The 24,737-nt window shown below is 41.7% G+C and overlaps 1 protein-coding gene across 1 annotated transcript in view; it reads right to left on the reverse strand.

Annotated features, from left to right (window-relative positions):
• Positions 1 to 24,285, reverse strand: part of si:dkey-219c10.4 (high affinity cGMP-specific 3',5'-cyclic phosphodiesterase 9A) — a 109,906-nt gene extending 85,621 nt beyond the window's left edge. Inside the window, exon 1 of the mRNA XM_043694198.1 lies at positions 23,758 to 24,285. Coding sequence (XP_043550133.1) covers positions 23,758 to 23,848 — 91 coding nt within the window. The 5' untranslated portion in view covers positions 23,849 to 24,285. The remainder of the gene's footprint in view (positions 1 to 23,757) is intronic.
• Between the last annotated feature and the right edge of the window lie 452 nt (positions 24,286 to 24,737).

Consider the following 24,737-nt stretch of genomic DNA (forward strand, 5'->3'; position numbering starts at 1 on the left):
CCTGCAATCTTCTTCCCGACCTCTCCGCCCCCCCCCCAGTCTGACCTATCACCCTCACCTTGTCCTCTTTCCACCTATCACATTTCCGGCGCCCCTCCCCCAAGTCCCTCCTCCCTATCTTTTATCTTAGCCTGCTGGACCAACTTTCCTCATTCCTGAAGAAGGGCTAATGCCCGAAACGTCGATTCTCCTGTTCCCTGGATGCTGCCTGACCTGCTGCGCTTTTCCAGCAACACATTTCCATCTCTGATCTCCAGCATCTGCAGACCTCACTTTCTCCCCACTCTTTGGAGGGTGTAACATGTGCATTTGCACAGTTGTTCAGGACGAAAGGACGAAAATGTGTTAGAAGCATTTCAGAGAACTTTCACTTGGCTGATACAGGCATGAGTGCAAGTCATCTAATCAGGAAAGATTGAACAGCCTGTTACCAATTGGGGTTTGGAAGAATAAAATGTGAATTATTGAGACATATTGTATCCTGAGAAGAATTACAACAGCTTCTATTTACGGGAACTGCTTTTGGCAAAGCAGGGGAGATGACTTTGTAACTGGGCTTAGACAAAAGTTCCGTAAATAGAAGCTGTTGTAACTCTTCTGTGCAATATTCATGACTGTCACTGACTCAGCATATACAAAATTGGCCATGGTCTCAGGTTAAAGCCAAATACCTCAAAAGCACCTTAAGGACTTAAGACTACATAAATTTCTCTCATCCTATTTTTTCCTGGACATTGTCCACTTTTTAACTTGTACATTGTTGTATGTCTGTTTTAAATGCTGTGTCTTTATTATGTTTCTCAACGAGATTAACAAGTAATAAAACTTCTTGCCCCATCACCCAAAAAATAATTTGTAATTGGCTCCCTGCTGTTTCTGGTGAACTAATCAACTGCATTTTAGTTGGAGTGAGGTATAGATATAACAACACTCAGGTTACAATAGCAGGCAATTCTCTCTGTGTCTCACAGATGAATTGATTTAACCTATCAATCTCTAATAATGGACCAGAATACTTCATACCTATCTAGCTCTGAGGTCAGATTATCAAGTCCACATTGAAAGTTGACTAGTTACAATCTTCTATCTTCAAAGCATCAAATTCTAATATTTCTTGAGATGTGGGCACAACTGGCATGGGTAGCATTTAGTACCCATTGCCCTTGACAATATTATGGTGAATTGCCTTCTTGCACTGCTACAGACTTTATGGTGTAGATGCATCCGGTGCTGTTAAAGAAGGAATTCCAGGATTTTGACCCAGTGATAATGAAGGAAGAGTGACACATGAGTTAAGAATGGTGTATGACTCACATGTAGCAGTCTTCCAGTCTTCCTACTGACCTTGTAATACCTATTAATCTAGATTAGCGGAAATTACAAATTTGGGAGATTGAAGAAACCTTGTCAAAGTACAGCTGTGCATCCTACTGATAGTACACATGTGGCCATGGGGCTTTGGTGGAGGATAGAGTGAATAGTAAATGAAGTGCCAATCAGACTGCTTGATCCTGGATGGTGTTGAACTTTGAGAGTATTTTTGGAGCTGCACTCATGCAGCTAACGTCACACACTTCACTTAGAAGCAAAGAAATTGGAGCCGGAGTAGATCAAAAGGCCCCTAACCAAAGTCTCACCAAAATCTTCGATAATTTTACCAAGGCTTCTTTATTCTTTGTATTCCAATCCCCTTGCAATAAAGGCTAATAATTCTTTTGCCTTCATAATTAATTGCTGTACCTGCTCTCTGAATTTCTATATTATTTGTATGGGTATATTCAAGTTTTTCTAAAAATCAACATTTAAAAGTTGCATCTTTTTGTAAACATTCTGCTTTTCTATTTTCATAACCAAATAAATAGCCTCACACTTCCTGCACTTTAGCATCTTGTTTTTGGGAGCAGTTGGAGTGGGAGGAGTGACAGCGAGGACCAGAGGCCTGAAGGTAAATTTTAAAAGATAGAAAGGTTTACCTCGTGTATAGGCGGAGCGCACACTGAGCAGGAGCAGGCACGAGACTGTTGGTTAAGTGAGGCTTTATAATTGGATGATTGCTTTACCCGAAATACTACTCGGGTAGTGTCTCCCACCTGTCCTCCTCCTCTAACCAAAAAAAAAGGTTCTGTGAGCTAATTGGTAAGCTGACTGGTTTCTTGTTTTTGAATTTTCAGTAGACTCATTGGGAATTTAGAATAATGGGAATGGTGGTTTGGGCAGTTGAATGTTCCTCCTGCAGAATGAGGGAGGTAAGGGTCAGTGTCCCTGCTGACTGCATCTGTGGGAAGTGCACCCAACTCCAGCTCCTCGAAAACTGCGTTAGGGAACTGGAACTGGATGAAATTCGGATCATTCGGGAGGAGGAGGGGGTTATTGAGAGGAGTTACAGGGACTAGTCATACCTCAGGTAAAAGAAAAAAGTAGATGGGTTACCATCAGGAGATGGAAAGGGAACCGGCAGGAAGTGCAGAGATCCCTGTGGCCGTTCCCCTCAACAACAAGTATACAGTTTTGGATACTGCTGGGAGGCACGGCTTACCAGGGTTAAGCAATAGGGCATAGGTCTCTGGCACACAGTCTGTCCCTGTTGATCAGAAGGCAAGGGGGAAGAGGAGCAGAGCATTAGTCATTGGGGACTCCAATGTTAGGGGACAGACAGGAGGTTCTGTGGGAAGAAGAGAGACTCACAGTTGGTGTGTTGTCTCCCAGGTGCCAGGGTTCATGATGTATTTGATCATGTTTTCAGGATCCTAGCAGGTGAGGGGAAGCAGCCCCAAGTCCTGGTCCACACACACACCAACGACATAGGTAGGAAGAGAGATGGGAGTTTAAAGCAAAAATTCAGGGAGCTAGGATGGAAGCTTAGAGCTAGAACAAACAGAATTGTTATCTCTGGTTTGTTGCCCATGCCATGTGCTAGCGAAGTGAGGAATAGGGAGAGAGAGGAGTTGAACACGAGACTACAGGGATGGTGCAGGATAGACACACAGACTCCCACACATGCACCCCCTCACAGACTTTAGACACTCTGCACTCACTACACACACACACACACAAACACACTCTCTCACACTCACAACCCCCACCCCAGACAGACACACACACAGACAGACAAAGACCCACATGCACACATATATATTGTGTGTGGTGAACTTTTTTGGTACTTTCAGAGTTACATTGCACTTTGCTCAAAAACCACATAGATTCATGTCGAACTCTGAAAGTACCAAAAACTGCATGAATTTATGTAATGCTATAAATTCTGTGTTACAATCGAGCCCTCCACAATCACCTGATGAAGGAGCATCGCTCCGAAAGCTAGTTTGCTTCCAATTAAACCTGTTGGACTATAACCTGGTGTTGTGTGATTTTTAACTTTGTACACCCCAGTCCAACACCGGCATCTCCGAATTATGTTAGGATGAGATGTGATGACTCAGTTAGTGTGATTGAGAGCTACAAGTTAGCCAGGAAAGACCTAAAGAGAGAGGTAAGATCCAGGAGGGGACATGAGTAGTAATTGGCAGATAGGATCAAAGAAAACCCTGAGGCTTTCAAGAGGTATATTGGGAATAAAAGAATGACTAGAGTAAGATTAGAGCTAATCAAGGATACTAGTGGGAAGTTGTGCGTGGAGTCAGAGGAGATGGGGGAAGCACTAAATGAATACTTTTTTGTCAGTATTACACTAGAAAAAGACAATGTTGTCAAGGAGAGTACTGAATACAGGCTACTAGACTAGACAGGATTGAGGTGCATTAGGAGGAGGTGTTAACAATTCAGGAAAGTGTGAAAATAGATAAGTTCCCTGGGCCAGATGGCATTTATCCTAGGATTCTCTAGGAAGCCAGGAAGGCGATTGCCAAGCTTTGGCTTTGATCTTTATGTTGTCATTGTCTGCAGGAATAGTGCCAGAAGGGGAGTAGAGACGAGCCTGGACATTATAGACCTGTGAACCTTACTTCAGTTGTGGGTAAAGTGTTGGAAAGGGTTATAAGATATAGGATTTATAATCATCTAGAGATGAATAAGTTCATTGGGGATAGTCAGCATTGTTTTGTGAAGGGGAGGTCATGCCTCACAAACCTTACTGAATTCTTTGAATAGGTGACCAAACAGGTGGATGACAGTAAAGCAGTTGGTGTAGTGTATACGGATTTCAGTAAGGCGTTTGATAAGGTTCCCCAAAGTAGGCTATTGCACAAAATACAGAGGAATGGGATTGAGGGTGATTTAGTGGTTTGGAACAGAAATTGGCTAGTTGAAAGAAGACAGAGGATGGTGGTTGATGAGAAATATTGATCCTGGAGTTCAGTTAATAGTGATGTAGCACAAGGATCTGTTCTGGGTCCGCTGTTGTTTATCATTTTTATAAATCACCTGGATAAAGGCATAGAAGGATGGGTTTGTAAATTTGCAGATGACACTAAGGTCAGTAGAATTGTGGATAATGACGAAGGATATTGTAAGTTACAGAGAGACATAGATAAGCTGCAGAGCTGGGCTAAGAGGTGGCAAAAGGAGTTTAATGTGGAAAAGTGTGAGGTGATTCACCTTGGAATGAGTAACAGGAATGCAGAGTACTGGGCTAATGGTAAGATTCTTGATAAAGTAGATAAGCAGAGAGATTTCGGTGTCCAGATACATAGATCCTTGAAAGTTGCCACCCAGGTTGATAGGGTTATTAAGGAGGCATATGGTGTGTTAGCTTTTATTGGTAGAGGGATTAATTTTTGGAACCATGAGATCATGCTGCAGCTGTACAAAACACTTGTGCGGCCACATTTGAAGTGGAGTATTGCATACAGTTCTGGTCAGTGCATTGTAGGAAGGATGTGGAAGCTTTGGAAAGGGTTCAGAGGAGATTTACTACAATGTTGCCTGGTAGGAGGGAAGGTCTTATGAGGAAAGGTGGAGGGATTTGAGGATGTTTTCATTAGAGAGAAGAAGGTTGAAAGGTGGCTTAATTGAGAGATTTCAGATAATCAGAGGGTTAGATAGGTTGGACAGTGACAGCCTTTTTCCTCGGATGGCAATGGCTAGCACAAGGGTACGTAGCTTCAATTTGAGGGCTGATAGATATAGGACAGATGTCAGAGGTAGTATCTTTACTCAGAGAGTAGTAGTGTGGAATGGCCTGCCTGCAACAGTAGTAGACTTGCCAACTTTAAGGGCATTTAAATGGTCATTGGATAGGCACATGGACAAGAATGGAATAGTGTAGGTTAGATTGGCTTCAGATTGGTTCCACAGTTTGGCGCAATATCGAGGGCTGAAGGGCCTATACTGCACTGTAATGTTCCATGCTCTATGCATTAGATTTCATCATCCATTCTATTACCTGCTCATTTAATCTCTCACTATCACTTTGCAACCTCTTTGTATCTTCCTCATAGTTTATATTCTACCTTAATTTTGTACCATTGTACTCAGTCTCTATATCTAAGTCATTCATGCACTTTGTAAAACCTGAGGATCAAGCACCGATCCTGCCAGTATTTCACTCGTAATTTCCTGTCAATTCCCTATACCCTCTCTATTAATAAATCCTTCATCCATGTTAACCTCAACTTCATGAGCCCTATTTGGAATTTCTTTGTGTCACATCTTATCACATGGCTTCTGGAAATCCAAGTATACTGCACCTATTGGCTCCCTTATATCAGCCCGACCAAATTCACACTGAAAACAAAACTCTCATAAATTTGAACGTGATGCAGAAATTGGCTGAACTAAACATTTTCTGCTTTTATGGATAGGATATACCCAGGCAATTTTTCACTTTGTCAGGTAGATGCCAGTGTTGTATTGGTGCTGAAATAGCTTGGCTCAAGACATAGATATTTCCGAAGTACAAGGTTTCAACATGATAGTTTGAATGTTGTCAAGGCCTGCAGCTCTTGCTGTAACCAATACCATCACTCATCTCTTTATAGCATACAGACTGAATTGGATTGAGTAAAGTTTGACTTCTGTAATTGTGTGGATTTCAGGACAAAGTTCAAAATGGATCACCCACTTGACATTTCTGCAAACACTTCAGCTTTGAGTTTCGCACTGATGCAGGTTCCACAAACACTGAAGGAGGAGACATTTGTGGAGCCTTCAGTTCTTTTCAATCATTTAATTGTGAACCAGCATTCACAACTGGGTCTGGCTGTGCTGCAAATCTTTGAATCGTTGCTTGTGGAATCGTATAGATCTCCCTGCTTTCACTGGTTAGCACTGTTTAGCTTCACAAGGGGTGACACCTTAACTTTAGATAGGCCTGGTGCTGCTCCTAGAGTCATCTCAATCCAAAACAACCTTACAACTTCTCCATCACAGATAACATCAACGAAAATGAAGAGGTTTGTATTCAGAAGCATGCAGTGGAACGAGGCATAAATGGATTAGGAATATTTTGAAATTTCCAATGGAGAATGCTGTGGCTCTTTCTCAGAGTCAATGGACCTAACACATATATCAAATGCCCCTATCCTGTCTGCCAAAGGCCAAGACCAAGTCTGACAAAGTCAGTTTTGTGTTTTGACAAACAACGCTATCTGGTTTTCAGAGACTCCTGTTATGAAGTTGAAGGTGTGTACTGTACCTTTAAGAGAGAGTGAAAGCTGGCAAGCACCTGTCACGCACAAAGTGTACTGGACAATTTGACGATGTAACATTTGGGCTGTAGCTTTAATACTAAGTTTTCTTCACAGCAGCTCGAATTTAATCAATTAGTTTAAATTATACCCCAAGATACTAAAACCCAATCAAACTTGAATTTTACTATTTCGACAACATTGAACCAATGTGATGATCTGATGTTTTGGGGTATTAAAAAGCAGGCATTTTGGACAGTAGCTAGAGAAAGGGCACTTTCTGCTATTATCAGACAGACTGCCCAAAAACTCTCTAAAAGGTACCATTTTCTTATGAAAAATTTGTGCAGCAGAAGACGAAGCTGACCCAGGGAGATCTACAGAGAAGGATTGACATCACTGCTGGTTTTGAAAGTTGATTTGCTGTAAATTTAATAGGGGCGTTATCGGATCAGTATATTGTTATAGAGTGGGAGGCAGATAACAAATCTTTAAGAGAAAGGAGTCTTAGAGTTGTAAATAGTTGTTGTTTAATGTTCTCTTTTGGAGTTAAAGAATAAATTTGTTATTTTTTCTTTAAATAGTAGAATTTGGGTAATTCTCTGTCACTCAATAATTTAACAGCATTTGGTTTAATTAGCAGAAGGGCTCACTGACGTGCCATAACAGTTTGTGGCTCAGGTCCATGATTTGGACAGGTTTAGACAGATCCAGTCTGAGATTTGAATAGATTTGGAGTACGAAAGATCCCAGCAAATTGAAAGCCTCGAACTTTAAATAAAATGTACGTAAGACAATTTGTTTAGCTTCGGTTACTTGTGGTTGGTTAAATTAAAAGTGAGAGAAATGGCTCTTAAAATTGCTAAAGAGGTTCTGGAGTTTGAAGATGATTCCCAAATTTGCCGAGAAAGTTTGGAAAGAAAACACCATACTTTTAGAATTAGCAAAGCGATAAGAATCGGGTCTAATCAGGGACAATAATAAAGCTGAAATTGTAAGGGAGCTACTCAAAAACTTCGGCGTATCAGAGAAACAGATAAGTGCAGTAGAGTTAGAAAAACTTAAATTACCATTGAGAAAATTGGAGTTAAAAGATAAACAAAGGGAGAGAGAAAGCGAAAGAGAGAGAGAAGAAAGAGAGAGAGAAGAAAAAGAGAGAGAAGGTTCTTCGCTGAACAAAGACAGAAAGAAGAAAGGGAGAGAGAAAAAGAGAGAAAAGAAAGAGAAATGGAGAGAGAGTTTGAACTTCAGAAGTTGCGGCTTAGTCAGCAAAGCTAAGTTAACAGGATGGAGATGAAGGGAGAAGATCGTGATCCGTTCAAATATGTTAAAACACTGCTACAGTTTGATGAGAAAGATGTTGAAGCCTTCTTTATTTCATCTGAAAAATTGGCTAGGCAGATGGAATGGTCAGAGGACTTGTGCGTAATGTTAGTTCAGACCAAACTGGTCGACAGGGCGAGTGAGGTATTTGCAGCGCTGTCAGATGAGGAGTGAAGAGATTATGCAAACAGGCTATTTTGACTGCTTATGAATTAGTATCAGAAGCATATAGACAGCAGTTCACAAACATAAAGAAAGAACCAGATCAGACTCATGTTGAGTTTGAAAGAATTAACCATAATCATTTTGATAGATGGGTGCAGGCCTTAAAAATATATGTGGCTCTAAGAGAGATTATTCTGCTGGACAATTTTAAAAACTCACTTCCAGAGATGAGAAGAATTCATGTGGATGAACAGAAAGTTCAAGAAGTGAGAAGAGCAGCAGAGATGGCAGATGAACATGCATTGGTGCGTAAGGCAAAGTTTAGCTTCCAGCAAGAATTTCATCATGTGAGGGATAGAAATTGGGAGAATAGGAGATCCTACACTGTGAAATAAATAGTAGAGAACACTGGTAATTGTTTTCCATAGGTTAAAAAAAGAAGCTGTCAAGGGTGGAAAGGAGGTGAAAGGCCTCAGGTGTTTCCACTGTGGTAAAGTGGGACACATAAAGTCACAGTGCTAGTCATTAAAGAAAGGCGCTGTGGAAAAAGATGTAGTAAAAGAAGCTAAGCCAGTGGGATTACTGAAAGTAGTAAAGGAAACCCTACGAAAAGTCAAGAAGCTACAGGAAAGTGCATAGCCGACGCAGGGGCAAGGTATGGAGTTAGTGCCTGATCTCAATAAAAATTTGTCTCTGTGGGTAAAGTTTACTCAGAAAGAGCAGGGGGAGAAGGGTCAAAAGTTATAATTTTGAGAGATACAGGATCTAACCAATCTCTAATAGTAAAAGACGAACGTATTTGCACTCTTTCTGACCTGTTACCTGAGACAGAGGTAATTTGTGTGATCGATGGACAGAAATTCAGCTTTCCCCTATGTAAGATCAAGCTGGAGTGCCAACTCAAGACTGGTGAAGTAACAGTGGGAGTGATTGACAAGTGTCCGTTCCAGGAATCTAGTTTGTCCTTGGGAACGATTTAGCAGGATCCAAGGTGGGAGTGACAGCCCTTGTTGTGGAGAAACCCAAGAAAGACCAGGGAACTAAGGACTTAAAAGAAAAATACTCTGGTATTTTCACAAATTGTGTAGTAACAAGATCCCACTATCGTAAGTCACAGCAGGAAGCAAAAACTAAAGACAAAGATGACGGAGTTGAGCTTCATTTAGCAGACAACCTGTTTGATGTAATGATGCAGGAAAACCTTGAACAGGCAGTTGGGATGGAGATGGAGCAAAGACAGAGGTAAATAAAGGACAAGCAGACAAAGGTATTGCTGATAGTAAGCCTTCCAGTTGCCTGCCACTTCAATATACCACCGTGTCCCTGTGCCAAACTTTCTGTCACAGACCTACTGCAGCGCTACAGCAAGGTTCAACACAAGCTGGGAGAACAACACCTCATCTTTCACTTCAGTACCTTACAGCCTTCAGGACTTAACATCAAATTTAACAATTTCAAAGCATAAACACCCCTTACCTTGTATGGTACCTATCCCACAATCCATTTCCTGTCATGAAATGGGTTGCTTTCAGCATGGCCGAACCATTTTCAAATACACATGGCCTTCATTATCACAAATCTAGCTCCTCTTTTTGAGGATTGAACCCCTGCGGTTGGCATTTTTGTTATGATCTTAGCTGATGGTACTACCAGTCAAGTCAGATCCCAGATGAAAAGTGTGGTGCTGGAAAAGCACAGTAGGTGCAGGAGAGTCGCAGCAGAGTCGACATTTCGGACATAAGCCCTTCATTATTCCCAAAACATCGACTCTCCTGCTTTATACTCTTCAGAGGGTTGGTGTGGACTTGTCGGGCCGAAGGGCCTGTTTCCACACTGTAGGTGTTCTTCTAAAGAAAACATTAATGAGAGGCAAAAAGTGGGATAGAAACCAGGCCTGGGCGGATCTAAATAAGGGCTAGAATCAGCACATGCTTGATAGACTGAGGGGTTGTATTGAATTTTATTATATAATCGTGTTGTATTCAAATACCTCTCTTTTCAAATCAATTCAAATTCCAAAGATTCCAATATATTTTGCATATTCTTCTTTGCATTGTTTTGCTCTATATACTCAACCATCAGCCAACTGGATGAAGCAAGTCCTTCAAAACAATTTTACAGGATGAAAGAGTAATTGAAAGAGAATGATGCAATACAATAAAACAAAACTGCTAAAGATTAGTGTGAAATGAGAAATTTCATTTTCCCAACTCAAATTGTCTTCACGGAGTTTCAGGAGGTAGTATTTTCTTCCCAGATATTATTTTTCCAAAGTTATCCTGAGATTTTCATTTCTTTTCGGTCCTACGATGTTATGATTTTTGGTGGAGAGGGAAGTATTTATCTTATTTGCCTGAGTCTGCAGATAAATAAACCTGACAATATCAGTCATGTCAATCATTGTTCATATGTTCCTTTGGTTATATTGAACTCAGGGAGTACAAACATCAGATCCATCCCAGCATGCATTACATGATTAAAAGAGTCTATTTCTGAAAAAGAGAGGAAACTTAACTTCTTAAACAGTCCCTCAAAATGAACAATGACTTGCTTCTACTCGGTGTTGATAGGTTCTTAAAAATGGCTGATAAGTGCAAAGACTCTGCCTCATGATGCTTGAAAGGTCTGGATCAGGTTTGGATGCTTGTGCACTCTCTCCAATGTCTCGATGTTGCTTCTGCAAGTTTTCAATGAAGTATTTCAATGTTTCCCAATGAATCCTTCTTATGTTGGCCAGTCACATCCCAAAGAATGGTTGTTTGACCTCCTTATGCATGCTTTGTCGACATTTGTAAAGCGTTTTCAGGAAACTCATCATCCCATACTCATTGACCCCCATTAGCTCCCAATTAAGTAAAGATTTCATTTTAAAATATTCATTTTTGTTTTCAAATATCTCCATGGTCTTATTCTCTCCCTATCTGTGTGATATCCTCCAGCCCAACAGTCCTCTGGGATATTTGTCCTCCTCCATGCTGAGCTCTTGAGAATTCCTGATTTTAATCAGTCTATGTATGATTGTTGGTCATTCACTAAACTGCCATGGCACTACATACGAGCATTCCCTCACTAAATCTCTTTGCCTCTCTTTCTCCTTGAAGACACTCCTTAAAATCTATCTCTTTGACCAAGCATTTTGCCATTGACCCAAAGATCACCTGTGAAGCTCCCTGCAATGGCACACTCTGAATGCAAGTTGTTATTGCTAATTTTCCAATATTTAAAGACTCCAGGAAGTGGTCTATTTTCAGTATTTCACTCTGAGGAGGGAGATGGGACATTAATTACTTTGCCATCTTAAAGTAAATTGTCTAAAACCAAACTTCCAAACAAAATCCTTTCATAAAAAGTGGAGAGTGAAATCTGGATTTCAGAACATGTAAAATCCAGTAAACGTAGTGTTAAACTCATCAAGACAGGTCTGCAAATCACATTAATCACAGCTTTTCTCCCAGCTGTATAAGTTAAATCACCAGATAACATCAAACCATGGGATTTGGCACTGTTCAATTCCTGCTGAAAATGCACCTTGTGGTGTTTCCCTGTGGGCTGTGATTTTGTTCATTATCAAGGGGTCTAATTGTACTTGCACCCAGCATACCAACAAAAGCATTTAACTTGTCTGTTCGCTTCTCTGACATTTCACTGAAGGTCCTTTTGCCTATTATGTAATTAAATATTAAAGAAAAGCTGATTAAAATCACAGTTCACAAAACACAATCCGAGTTTTCTCCTCATTAATATTAGTTAATGGATCTATTTACTTCTGCTCCAGCCAATGTTTCATGATTTCATTCAGTAATTATCTTCTTTTAGTCAACATTTAGGATAATGATATATTTTTCTAGCTAACATTAATGAAATGTCTTTGTATCTTCCAGACCAAATTTTGAACAAAATGTCTGTAAGATGACGAAAACAGAACTAATTAGAGTTTTTTTTTAAATAGGGTGAAAGTCAGACAGGTTCTACAATAAGTGGAGAATTTTGTTTTGCTGGGTTACTGATCGTGAAGCTGAAAGTGACTCCTATTGTTACTATAATTCCAAAGAAACTAACCATGAAGAACAGGGGCACCCTCAAAAATGTAAGAATTCTACAATCCAACATTCATTTCACCAAAACAGAAATTGCTGGAGAAACTCAGCAGTTCTGGCAGCTTCTAGCAGGAGAGAAAGCAGAGTTAAGCTTTTGAGTCCAGTGACCTATCTTCGGAAATAATAATAGCAAGGAAAGATATTATTTATGTTGATGAGGGGGGTGGGGGAAGGGGGAGGGGGGAAGGCAATGTCTGAATGGTATTATCACTAGGTTATTAATCCAGGGTGGAGTGGGTATGGCAGATGTCGGAGCGCTCTGCAAGAAGGCATCCAGCCTCCCCAATGTAAAGGAGACTGCATCGGGAGCAGTGGATACAGTAAAAGACATGTGTGGAAGTGCAGATGAAACTTTGATGGATGTGAAAGGCTCCTTTGGGGCCAGTTCCACCACAGAACATACCAGATGGCCTCCTTCTTTTAAGACCGCAACTTTCCCTCCAACATGGTTGATGATGCTTTCCAATGCATCTCATCCACGTCTCGCACCTCCAACCGCAACAAGGACAGAACATCCCTGGTCCTCACCTTCCACCCTACCAACCTCCGCATAAATCACATAATCTGCCGACATTTCCACCACCTCCGAATGGACCCCAACACCAGGGATATATTTCCCTCCCCACCCCTATCTGCTTTCCGCAAAGACCATTCCCTCTGCGACTACCTGGTCAGGTCCATGCCCCCCATCAACCCACTCTCCCCTCCCGGCACCTTCCCCTGCCACTACAGGAATTGCAAAACCTGCGCCCACACCTCCCCCCACTCACCTCCATTCAAGGTCCCAAAGGAGCCTTCCACATCCATCAAAGTTTCACCTGCACTTCTACACAAGTCATTTATTGTATTCGTTGCTCCTGATGCGGTCTCCTCTACAATGGGGAGACTGGACACCTTCTTGCAGAGCACTTAAGAGAACATCTCTGGGACACCTGCACCAATCAACCCCACCGCCCTGTGGCCGAATATTTCAAATCCCCCTCCCACTCTGCTGAGGACATGCAGGTACTGGGCCTCCTCCACCACCACTCCCTCACCACCTGACGCATGGAGGAACAACGCCTCATGTTCCATCTCAGGACCCTTCAACGCCTTGGCATCAATGTGGACTTCACCAGTTACTTCATTTCCCCTCCCCCCACCTAACCCCAGTTCCAACCTTCCCGCTCAGCACCATCCTCATGTCTGTCCCACCTGTCAATCTTCCTTGCCACCTATCCACTTCACCATTCTCTCTGACCTATCACCTTCACCCCCACCTCCATCCACCTACTGCACTCTCAGCTACCTTCTCCCCAGCCTGAAATGTCCTGCTTCTCGGATGCTGCCTGACCTGCTGTACTCTTCCAGCACCACTCGAATCTTGACTATTAATCCAGGGTCCCTGGTAATGTTCTGGGGACATGGGTTTAAATCCTGTCATGGCAAGTGATGGAATTTGATTTCAATTTAAAAAAAACCTGGACTTGGGATTCTAATGGTGAACGCGAAAACTTGTTGGAAAATCCCACCTGATTCATTAATGTCCTTTAGGGAAGAAATTTGCTGTCCTTACCTGATCTGACCTACTTGTGACTCCAGATCCACAGCAATGTGGTTGACTCTTAACTGCCTCTGGAATGTAAATGTTGGCCTAGCCAGTGATGCCCATATCCCGTTAATGAATGAATTAAAAAAAAGAAGTGAGCAAACAGTTGGAGACGGAGCCCAGAGAGATAGAAATGCAGTTAGATAGACGAAGGGATACCAACCATCCTTTTGCCTAATTTCCTTTCTCTCTCTCTCTCTGGGCTCTGTCTCTACCTACCAAGCACTTGTTTTCCATTCCACTACCTTTCCTTAGACCTTTCCAAGCTACTCTCAGTTCTAAAGAAGGGTCACTGGACTTGAAAGGTCAATTTTGCTCTCTCTCCACAGATGCTCCCAAACCTGTTGAGTTGCTCCAGCAATTTCTGTTTTTGTTTCCAATCTTCAGCATCCCCAGTTCTTTGTTTGATTATCCATTCCACCAAACCCCCAACAGTGGTGCACTCAGTCAGTACAGATATGTCAAATTACATGCTTATGTTTCAGGAGTGGATCTTGAATTTATGACTTTCTGATTGCCAGTCAAATGTGGTACAAATAAGTAGAATTGACACCTAATTGTAGGAGACATCCGACTCATGCACTACTCCACATTTTTGCTTTAATTTCTACAGAATAGAATCAGAAGCATGGCACAGAAGCCCAATGTCTATGTGTTGCTATGTTTCTTGAAGTACAGGGATTTATTGATAGTGACAAGTTGGTTCTTCTGCCATTGCCACTTATTTCTCCACACCTGAACTCCATTGTTAGCGATGTGCTCCTACCACTCAGGCTCAGTAAACTACATCCTTGATGATGTGTGTGGCTGTGCTATTACTTGTAAAAACAAGGACTGCTGATGCTGGAAACCAGAGTCTAGATTAGAGTGGTGCTGGAAAAGCACAGCAGGTCAGGCAGCACCCGAGGAAAATCAACGTTTTGGGAAAAGCCCTTCATCAGGAATGCCTGCAATGGAGAGATAAATCAGAGGGGGGGTGGGGTTGGGGAGAAAGTAGCATAGAGTACAATGGGTGAGTGGGGGTGGGGATGAAGGTGATAGGACAGAGAGGAGGGTGGAGTGGATCTATCACCTGCATCCCCACCTATTGTACTCTATGCTACTTTCTCCCCACCCCCCTCTCATTTATCTCTCCACCCTGCAGGTACTCTGCCTCTATTTCTGACGAAGGGCTTTTGCCCGAAACATCGATTTTCCTGCTCTTCGGATGCTGCCTGAACTGCTGTGCTTTCCCAGCACCACATTAGTCTAGAATCTGGTTTCCAGCATCTGCAGTCCTTGTAGGCAGAGTGAGTGAGGTATTTGCTGCCCTGTCAGAGGAGCGGCCAAGAGATTATGAAAAGGTCAAACAAGCTATTTTAAATACTTATGAATTGGTACCAGAAGCATATAAACAGTGGTTCAAAAACAAAGAACCAGGTCAGAATTATGTTGAGGTTGAAAGAATTAAACAGCCATTTTGATAGATGGGTGTGGGCCTCAAAGATAGATAAGACCTATGAGGCTCTAAGAGAGATTATTCTGCTGGAAGAGTTTAAAAACTTGCTTCCAGAGATGGTAAGAATTCACATGGAGGATCAGAAAGTTCAGAAAGTGAGAAGGGCAGCAGAATTAGCAGATGAAGACATGCTGGTGCATAAGACAGGCTTCCGACCAGAATTCTGTCCTGTTGAGGATGGAAGTTGGGAGAAAAGGAGAAGGGGAGATCCTAACCTATGAAACAAAGATTAGAGAACACTGGTAAGTGTTTACCCGGTAGGGTGGGAAGAGGTGTAATCCAGGTAGCTGTGGGTTTGTTAAAAATGTCAGTGTCAAGTCGGTCATCATTAATGGAGTTGGAGAGGTCCAGGAAGGGGACGGAGGTGTCAGAGAGGGTCCAGGTGAATTTAAGGTCGGGGTGGAATGTGTTGGTGAAGTTGATGAATTGCTCAACTTCCTTGCCACCCCCACCCCCCTCTCATTTATCTCTCCACTCTGCAGGCACCCTGCCTCTATTCCTGATGAAGGGCTTTTGCCCGAAACGTCGATTTTCCTGCTCCTCGGGTGCTGCCTGACCTGCTGTGCTTTTCCAGCACCACTCTATTACTTGTAAAGGCTAATGAGAGAGTTGCTGGATATTAGATGGCATTCACTCCTTGGCTGTCTCAAGCCTTTACTGACAGGAATAATGAATAATGATGCTAAGATGTCTCCAAGGTGTGTCTTCAAACAGAACTGACATCAGGAGAATTGCATTTCTGTCACTACTTGAATATGTGCATAACTCAGAAGTGCAGTGAAACATCTAATGATATTGAGCTATAATTTGATGGAGGCATATTCTCTTACTCCTCAGGGCTCTTGTAAGCCTGATTGTCCAATGTTCTCAAATTACACAATCATAGATTTTTATATTACAGGAGGCCATTTGACCCATCATGTCTGCACCAGGTCCCAAAACAGCTATCCAGCTCACCCCATTCTCCAGCCCTATCTCTGTAGCCCTCTAAATTCATCACATTTAAATATATGTCCAACTCTCATTTCAAACCTCCTACTGAATCCGCTCCAACCACCCTTCAGGTAACACATTCCACATCCTAACAACGCTCTTAATATAGAAGCTTCTTCTCATCTCACTCCTACCTCTCTGACACTATTGAAATTGTGACCCCTAGTTACTGACATACCAACTAGTGGAAACGGAAAATCCTCCTTTACCCTTTCAAAATTGTTTATTGTTTTGAACATCCCGAGTAGTTTGCTTCTTAATTTTATCTGCTCCAAAGAAAATAAACCCAATTTCTCCAATCTTTCCTTGTTTCTAAAATCCTGGTATCATTCTAGGAAATCTGCTTTGAATTCTCTCCAGGATTTAACATCCTTCCTTAAATAAGGTACCTAAAACTGAAACCAATACTCCAAATGTGGTCTGACCAATGATTTGCAGAGTTGGAGGACCACTGCCTTGTTTTTACACTCTATGCTTCTATTTATAAACCCAAGGATCCTACAAGACTTCCCAACAACTGTTTCATCTTGCCTGGCCACCTCCAGAAAATCATGCACATGAAACCAAGGTCCCTCTACTCCTGTACTCCCTACAAAGTTGTACCATTGAGCATGTATTGTTGGTCCATGTTTCTTCTATTAAAATTCATTGCCTCATATCTCTCTGCATGAAATTCATCTGCCAGGTATCTGCCCATTTTACCAACTTGTTACTGTCTTTCTAAAGTTGCTCAGCTTCATCCTCACAATTCTCCTTCGCTTAATATCATGTGCAAAATTAGATATTTTGCCCTCAACACCAATCTCCAAATCATTTATACAAATCAGAAACATCAAGAGTCCCAACACTAATCCTAGTGTAGCACCACATTCAACTCATCTCCAATCTATACCTACCCTGTTTCCTATCTTTTAGTCAACTTCTGATCCATGCTGCCAAGGACCCATCAGTCCCAAACATTTCTAACTTGCTAACTAACCCATCATGTGACACCATATCGAATGTTTTCTGAAAGTCCAAATGTACAACATCCACAAGCCTACCCCCATCCACTGCTTGTATCACCTTGTCAAAGAACTCAATTTAATTTGTCAGACATGACTTGCCCTTGACAAAGCCATGTTAACTGTCTAGTATTAACTTAATTTCCTGTATTGTAAGTATAATTTTTTCCCTTTTCCCATAGTATGGCCTCCATCATTGTTTCCATTATTGATATCAACTTGACAGGTCTGTAGTTTCCTGGATTATCCTTTGCCCTTTCTCAAACAATGGTATCACATTTGCAATCATCCAGTACCCCAGAATGAAACCTGCGTTCAGAGAGATCTCGAAAATTTCTGTCAACAATTTTAATTCCCAGATCCTTCACTAGTGTCTTTATGTTAGATGCAGGGAAGTTATACTGTCACACTGTAAATTGATGGAGCAGAGAACTGAAACAAACATGTGCAAAAGCTACAGCCCATCCAGAAGGTTATTAAGTAAACATGTATTGTGTAATAAGTTCTTTATGCCTGGAGCTATTTAAAACCATTAGATTATAGAGGCTTGCAATTGTTTTTTAAATATATAAATTCAAATTTAAAGAAATTTTGACACAGAAACAATTGGTCCAATTGTTCTACACTAGAGTTTACACCACACAAGCCTCCACTGAGCTTACTTCATTTCAAACTATCAATAAATCTTCAGTTATTTATCTAGTCTCCCCTTATAATGACCACATGATAATTTTATCTATTTGTGCATTTAGTTCCTTTATTACCCTAGTTAATGTTTTAGGATAAGCTTCAGCCCCACCGTCAAAATCTTAAGTTCAGCTCCTTTTTTTGAGCTGAATCACAATTGTACCTAACTGTACCATCTATTTATTTTCTTTGAATGAATCAGCCACAGTGATCAGATGGAACATTAATTCATTTTTAAAAACAGTTCAACTTGAAAAGATTTATCAATGTAAAGTTTATATTGGACATCTCCTTGAGTAAGAGGTGCTAACCCAAACTTGCATGTAGAAGAAAAGAAGCATGATTTGGGAAAGTCTCCTTTATGAATGACCCCAGCAACAATATTTTCAGTCAGAAAGATGGAAGCACAATGGAATCAGGCCATCTCCTTCAGAGTTAGGCCACAGATGGTAAGGCAGCCATGCTAGAAGACCCACCTCTGCTTACTGAGACATCAGTCCAGTTATAATCAAGATTGTCAGGTTGTCAATCCCTCATTGCTCACCACCCCTCATAGCCCACAACTACATTCCTCTGTGTCACCTCATGTCCCCTACAATTACTCCATAACCTAGGACCCTATTTCCCCTCTAAGCAACCCATACTTCCATATCCCCTGATATTCCTTCTGTAACCCAAAACAGAAGCAATTAAAGCAGATGGCTAGTCATCCGCTTTCTCCAGATAACCTGGTTATGAATGCTTAGCTGAGACCGAAGAACAGTTAGTGTACTCAGTTCTCAATAGGCAGGGACAACATAGCTGCTTGGGAGTGGAAGTTTTATTTGATTACATCTTCATTATGTCAAAATAAGTTATTATTTCTTTGAAGAGCTTTTTTTTTCAATGTATCTGTGTTTATACACACAAGAATAAGAGATGTGAAATGGATAATAGTTTTTTAACATTGATAGAATGAATAGATTGATTGTTACTTTTATAATAAGGTGAAAGAGGCAATGTACTTCAAAGGGAATGTTGAAAGGCTTATTTGATTCCCAATTCAGGACTACGGTTTACCCATGACTCTTCTGAGAAACCATGGACCACATTTATGAACAGAACAGATGGATTAGCAAGGACAGAAGTGCTGCAAGCAACTCCCTTCATGTTTCCTTATCTTTCTTTGATGGAAATTGCCAGTAACAGGAATGGGGGTGGGAGTCCTCGGGTCCAGTCCCATCCACCATTTTAAAAGGCCTCCCATCTCACTCAACTCTTGAAACTCTAGGCCTGTGTGAGTAAAGCAAAAGGTCAGTATTCTTATTCTGTAACTATTAAAGTTTGCAGTTGTGCTACCTAACCTAAGAGAGACAGGAAAAGGTACAGGCTTAAAGTCACTTAACAGAGCAGTTTAAAATATCTAGTCTTTGGAGCTGTGGGAGGTTTGTAGATGTGGGGAGTGGAGATTTTGAGGGAAAGGCTGGAAGGGAAGGGGGAAGCATTTACAGGAGGGCAAATTTTGTGGGATGATGTTTGATATGGAAAGGAGGCCTTGCAGAGAGGCATTCTCCTGTCCTGCCTGAGGTCTGAGCTGGGGTGGCCCACTGGATCCCTATTCCAGACCTCCATCTGCAGCTTCAAATTTGAAGCAAGGCAGGAAACTGCCTTTAGGTGGCAAAAAAAAGTCAATGTAAACCTATTACAGTCAACTGGGGGTTGGTTAGCTCAGTTGGCTGGATGGCTGGCTTGCGATACAGAGTGATACCAACATCGTGGGTTTAATTCCACTAGCAGCTGAGGTTGCATGAAGGAGTCTTCTTCTCAACCTCTCTCCTCTTTTCGCAGCATGGTGACCCTCCGGTTAAATCATCACCCGTTGTCTCTCTTAAATGGGAGAACTGCCCTGCGGTCTGGTGAGATTTTCATTACTTTACCTTACCTTTTACTTTATGACATTTCCATCTTTCTTTAGTTTTGATACAAGTTCATATCCATCTGCCACATTAACTCTGGTTTTCTGTACAGAAAACACCTGACCTCCTGAGTATTTCCAGCAGTGTTTGAGTTTATTTCAGATTTCCAGAATCTGCCATATATTAGTGTTAACAGGAGAATCAAAGATAATCAAACACTCCTCCCACTGTGGTTATATCCTCTTCCACCCTCTTCTGTCGAGCAGAAGATATACAAGTTTGAATACACACACAAATAGATTCAAGAGCAGCTTCTACCCTGCTGTTATCAGACTTTTGAATGGACCTCTCAAAAGTCAATTCTGATCTCTCTCTCTCTCTCTCTCTGCACCTTCTCTGTGACTTTAACGCTGTAGTCTGCACTCTGTTTTGCTACCCTGCTGCACTTTGCATGGTACGATCTGCCTGTATAGCCCGCAAAATAACACTTTTCACTGTACCTCAGTACATATGACAACAATAAATCAGATCAATCAGTCAGAAGGGAAAAAAGTTGAGGGTGAGAAAGCTTTGCGTTCTCTCCATCTGCGGGGGGTGAATGGGTTGAAGGAAAATTACAGATGAGGTAAGTGTAGAAACCATGATATGGTGTGTAATAAATTAATCAGAGAGAAAGAAGCAGGATTGTTTTGGATATGAAGTGGTGGAGGAAGAGGAATGGATTGTGGGAGGGTAAATGTGGGAGGGACACAGAGGAAGTGAAAGGATGGAGGGAACGCATGAGAGTCTGTGGAAGTTGCTGAAAAGGGTTCTCTTGAGGTATATTGTTTCTCTGCACTACCCATCTGATAAGTTGCTTTTGTGCCAGTGTCTCCCATGCTTTAATGGAAATAAAGTTCAAATGCAAGTCCAAGTTCAATTCTGCAGCTGTTCTTTTTTTTCCTTTTTCCTGCAATACTAGCAGTCATCTCCTGCCGTAAAAGAAAGGCAGATTGTAAAGTAGAAAAGTCGAAGCCAAAAGAAAAAAAAGCTAATTGATAGAGGAAAAACGGAAACAGAGGAAATTAAAAGAAATAAGCCAGGTAAAGATTTCAGTATGCAACTATTTTTGCCATCCGTCCATGTGCAATATCACAGGGGATTGACTGGCACTTTTAAAAAATCAAAACCGCAGTCTTTTTGTTTTGCAGTTGGGCACTTTATACTTACGATTCTTTCTAATGCCTGACTTGAGTCCTTTGTTAATTATATTTCATTTAACAGATATCAATCCACTCGACAAAGTAATTATTGAGTAGTTAAGCATGCCAGAGGGAACAAATGATTCTGCCACTGAATTATTTTTTAAAGATTGCCTGCCTCACCAATTTTCTCTTTTCACTGTCTATCCTGAATATTTTGACCTACAGCTGAGTTACAGTTCAATGGGAACTGTACACCCTCACATAGTTCTTCGTGCGTCAGAATTCACAGTAAATGTCAGCAGCGTTTTTGACATAGGAAATCATAACTGAGCTTTTAGCTATCTTCAAACTACAGAGGTTTGCATGTGGTAAGCAGGAAAGGACAAGTAGGCCAAATTTCAGCAACTAATGTTTTTACCATGCTTTTAACATCCAGAGGCACTTCAATCTAGTGGCTCTGGATTGTTACACAAATGTCGGACCCTTGTTGCAACACAGCCCATTTCCAGTTAATTCCTTCCATTCTAACTGGTCTGCTCTATTGATTGAAATTGATTACTATGATTAACAAATGACTTCATTATCATTGAATCAAATGACCAACAGGATAACAAAAGGTGAATTGAACTTGAATTTTTTTTTGCATTAAAGGCATAGTTAATGAGTAATCCAGAGGCCTAGACTGATGCTTTGGGTTCAAATCCCATCATAGCAGCTGGGTGAGATTTAAATTAAATTAATAAAACATGAAATTGAAAGCTAGTATCAATAATAGTGACCATGAAAACAATCATTCATTGTTGCAAAGACCCATTTGGAAGGAAATCTACCACATTTACGTGGTCAGACCTACATGTGACTTCAGACCCACAGAAATGTGGTTCACCCTATGAATCTGACAAGTCCATTAGAGGAGGGCGAAGATACTGGTCTTGTCACTAATGCTCACATCCTAAGAAAGAATGAAGGAAAAAGAACCCCTTGGAACCTGTTAATGCGCATTATTTGTTTAATGCACTTACATTTGGTTGAGACTTGGATAGAATAAACGATTAAATGCAAAAAAAGAACTGCAGATGCCAGAAATCAGAAATAAAAACAGAAATTGCTGGGGAAATCTCAGCAGGTCTGGCAGCATCTGTGGAAAGAAAGTGGAGGTAACTTTTTGGGCCCAGTGACCCTTCTTCAGAAAGGGGTCAGAGACTTTGCCATTTTGTGTTGCAAAGGGTAGTTTCTCTACCTCTGAGCCAGGGGCTGTAGGTTCAGGTCCCATTCAAGGGCTTGGTGGCCATTGAAAGTGTGTACAGAATGCAACCAGATGGATTAATTGTTATCTGCAAAATCCCTCCAATAGGCCTATGGTAATTAATGAGAGTGGGAGAAAGTTCTGATCACCCATGAATGCAGAGTGGTGCCCCTCAAGCGACATTTGGTTGAGACTTGGAACAGCTTCAGGGTGATGACCTGTTTCAGGTAAAACAAGCTACTGAAAAGAAGCATAGGCATAGGCACATCTAGATAGGGAATTTCCTGCAAGGTGCAATGCATAACTCGGCCAACTCATTGTACGAGATTCTAATCACAAAACAAGTGGGCAACAAGTCCTTCCATGCATATTGTGTTTGAATTGTCAAAGCCTTTCTAAAGAAAGCCTGGCTTGGGACATAAAGGAAATCGCTGTCCCAGCCTCCCAGATCTTCTACACTATGTTTTAGTTTCATAATTCTGATCTTTTAAAGATAATTTTCAACAATGCAAAAACAAATTGTCCAAAACAAGAATTGCACTTGATAAAATGCTCTGCTTTCAGTCCACACATCATACAAGAACCAATTGGCTCATTAGATTCCCTACAGTGTGGAAAGAGGCCATTTGGTCCCACAGGTCCACACCTACCTTAGTGGGCGGCACGGTGGCACAGTAGTTAGCACTGTTGCCTCACAGCGCCAGAGACCCGGGTTCAATTCCCGCCTCAGGCGACTAACTGTGTGTGCTAAATTGCCCGTAGTGTTAGGTATAGGGGTAAATGTAGGGGTATGGGTGGGTTGCACTTCGGCAGGTCGGTGTGGACTTGTTGTTCCACACTGTAATGTAATCTAATCTAATCTACTTCCAAAGAGTAACCCACCCAGACCCATTCTCGTATATATTTACTCCTGACTAATACACCTAACACAATGGGCAATTTAGCACGGCCAATTCACCTGACCTACACATCTTTGGATTGTGGGAAGAAACCTACACAAACACAGGGAGAATGTGCAAACTCCACACAGGCAGTCGCCTGAAGAGGGAATCGAACCCAGGTTCCTCAACGTGACTTCAGTCAATGGATGGTGTGCTTGCAAATACTTTTATCAGATGGCTCTTCCTCCTTTAAATCAGTCATATTGTGCACGGCGTTTTTCCAAATTGTTGACAGTTCCGAATTGCTGGCTGTACTTATTAAAACGATTCAAAATTACACAAAAAACCCCTCAGCAATCTGTGATGAGGAATCATAAAGGGACCTGCTTTTGAAATCACCATCTGCGCCTCCAGCAGACTGCTGCATCCATCAGGCAGGATCAATTAGGAGTCGGATTAGCCACAACCCAGTGACCATTTACTACATTAGCTGAATCCTCTGCTTCCGTATCAAAAACCGACCATACGGAATTCAATCTTTGTTAACATCTACTTCCCTTCACCACACAAGGAGCGAAATTTATCGGCTTTTCGCCCAAGTAAAACTTTTCTTACCTTTCACATCTTGGGCTGGGCAGTCGCTAGGGAACTCCGCTTGTTCAGGTCTGCCGTCCACCGAGAAGTAAATGATCTTTGTTGTTGTCATCGCCCGTCTGAGCTTCCAGTCAGATGGTGTGATGATGAGAAGCAGCAGAATGCCGCCTGGGAATGTCTAGCAAATGCGGGCAATGAGGAGCGCTGGGCTGGGGACCAGTGTCACCAATAAAAGCAACACCCACAGAAACTGGAGTTTAAACAGTCAGTCATTGTGAAACATATCATACAAGGAGAGCGCGGAAAACAAATTCCACACCGTAAGTAATCTAATCTAATCTAAATCCATCGCAGGGATCACCCAACTACCGACACAACCGAACGCACGCACATCCAAGCACCTTGACAGTGCATCTAGCAGCAACACAGTCATTCACACACTGTAATTCACACACTCTGCACTAACACATCCTGCGGTCTTACACTCTACAACCATCTGATGAAGGAACGGCGCTCCGAAAGCGAGTGCTTCCAGTTAAACCTGTTGGACTATAACCTGGTGTTGTGTGATTTTTAACTTTGTAGACCCCAGTCCAACACCGGCACTTCCAAATCCTGAAGATATGCACAACGATTCACACCGCGTAATACACACAGCGTTACTCACAGTGCAAGGAACACAGTGTCACTCTTCGCGTGTAACTAGCACACACGCCTCGAACACATACCGTGTAACTAACACACAGAAACACAATGTAACTAATACACACTTCTAACACAGTATAACACACACAGTGTAACGAACACACACCTTCTAGCTCATACAATGTGACTGATACACAGTCACACACAGTGTAACTAACACACAGTCACATACAGCATACGAAACGCACACGCATATATATCCAGCCAGTCACACTGGACATCTAATGCACAAAATCCCAGCCATCTTTAGAAACGTAGACAGACCTGTAACACAAAGGGACACCATTTGGTCTATT

This window comes from Chiloscyllium plagiosum, chromosome 7 (genome assembly GCF_004010195.1).
Source record: "Chiloscyllium plagiosum isolate BGI_BamShark_2017 chromosome 7, ASM401019v2, whole genome shotgun sequence".
Classification (NCBI taxonomy): Eukaryota; Metazoa; Chordata; class Chondrichthyes; order Orectolobiformes; family Hemiscylliidae; genus Chiloscyllium; species Chiloscyllium plagiosum.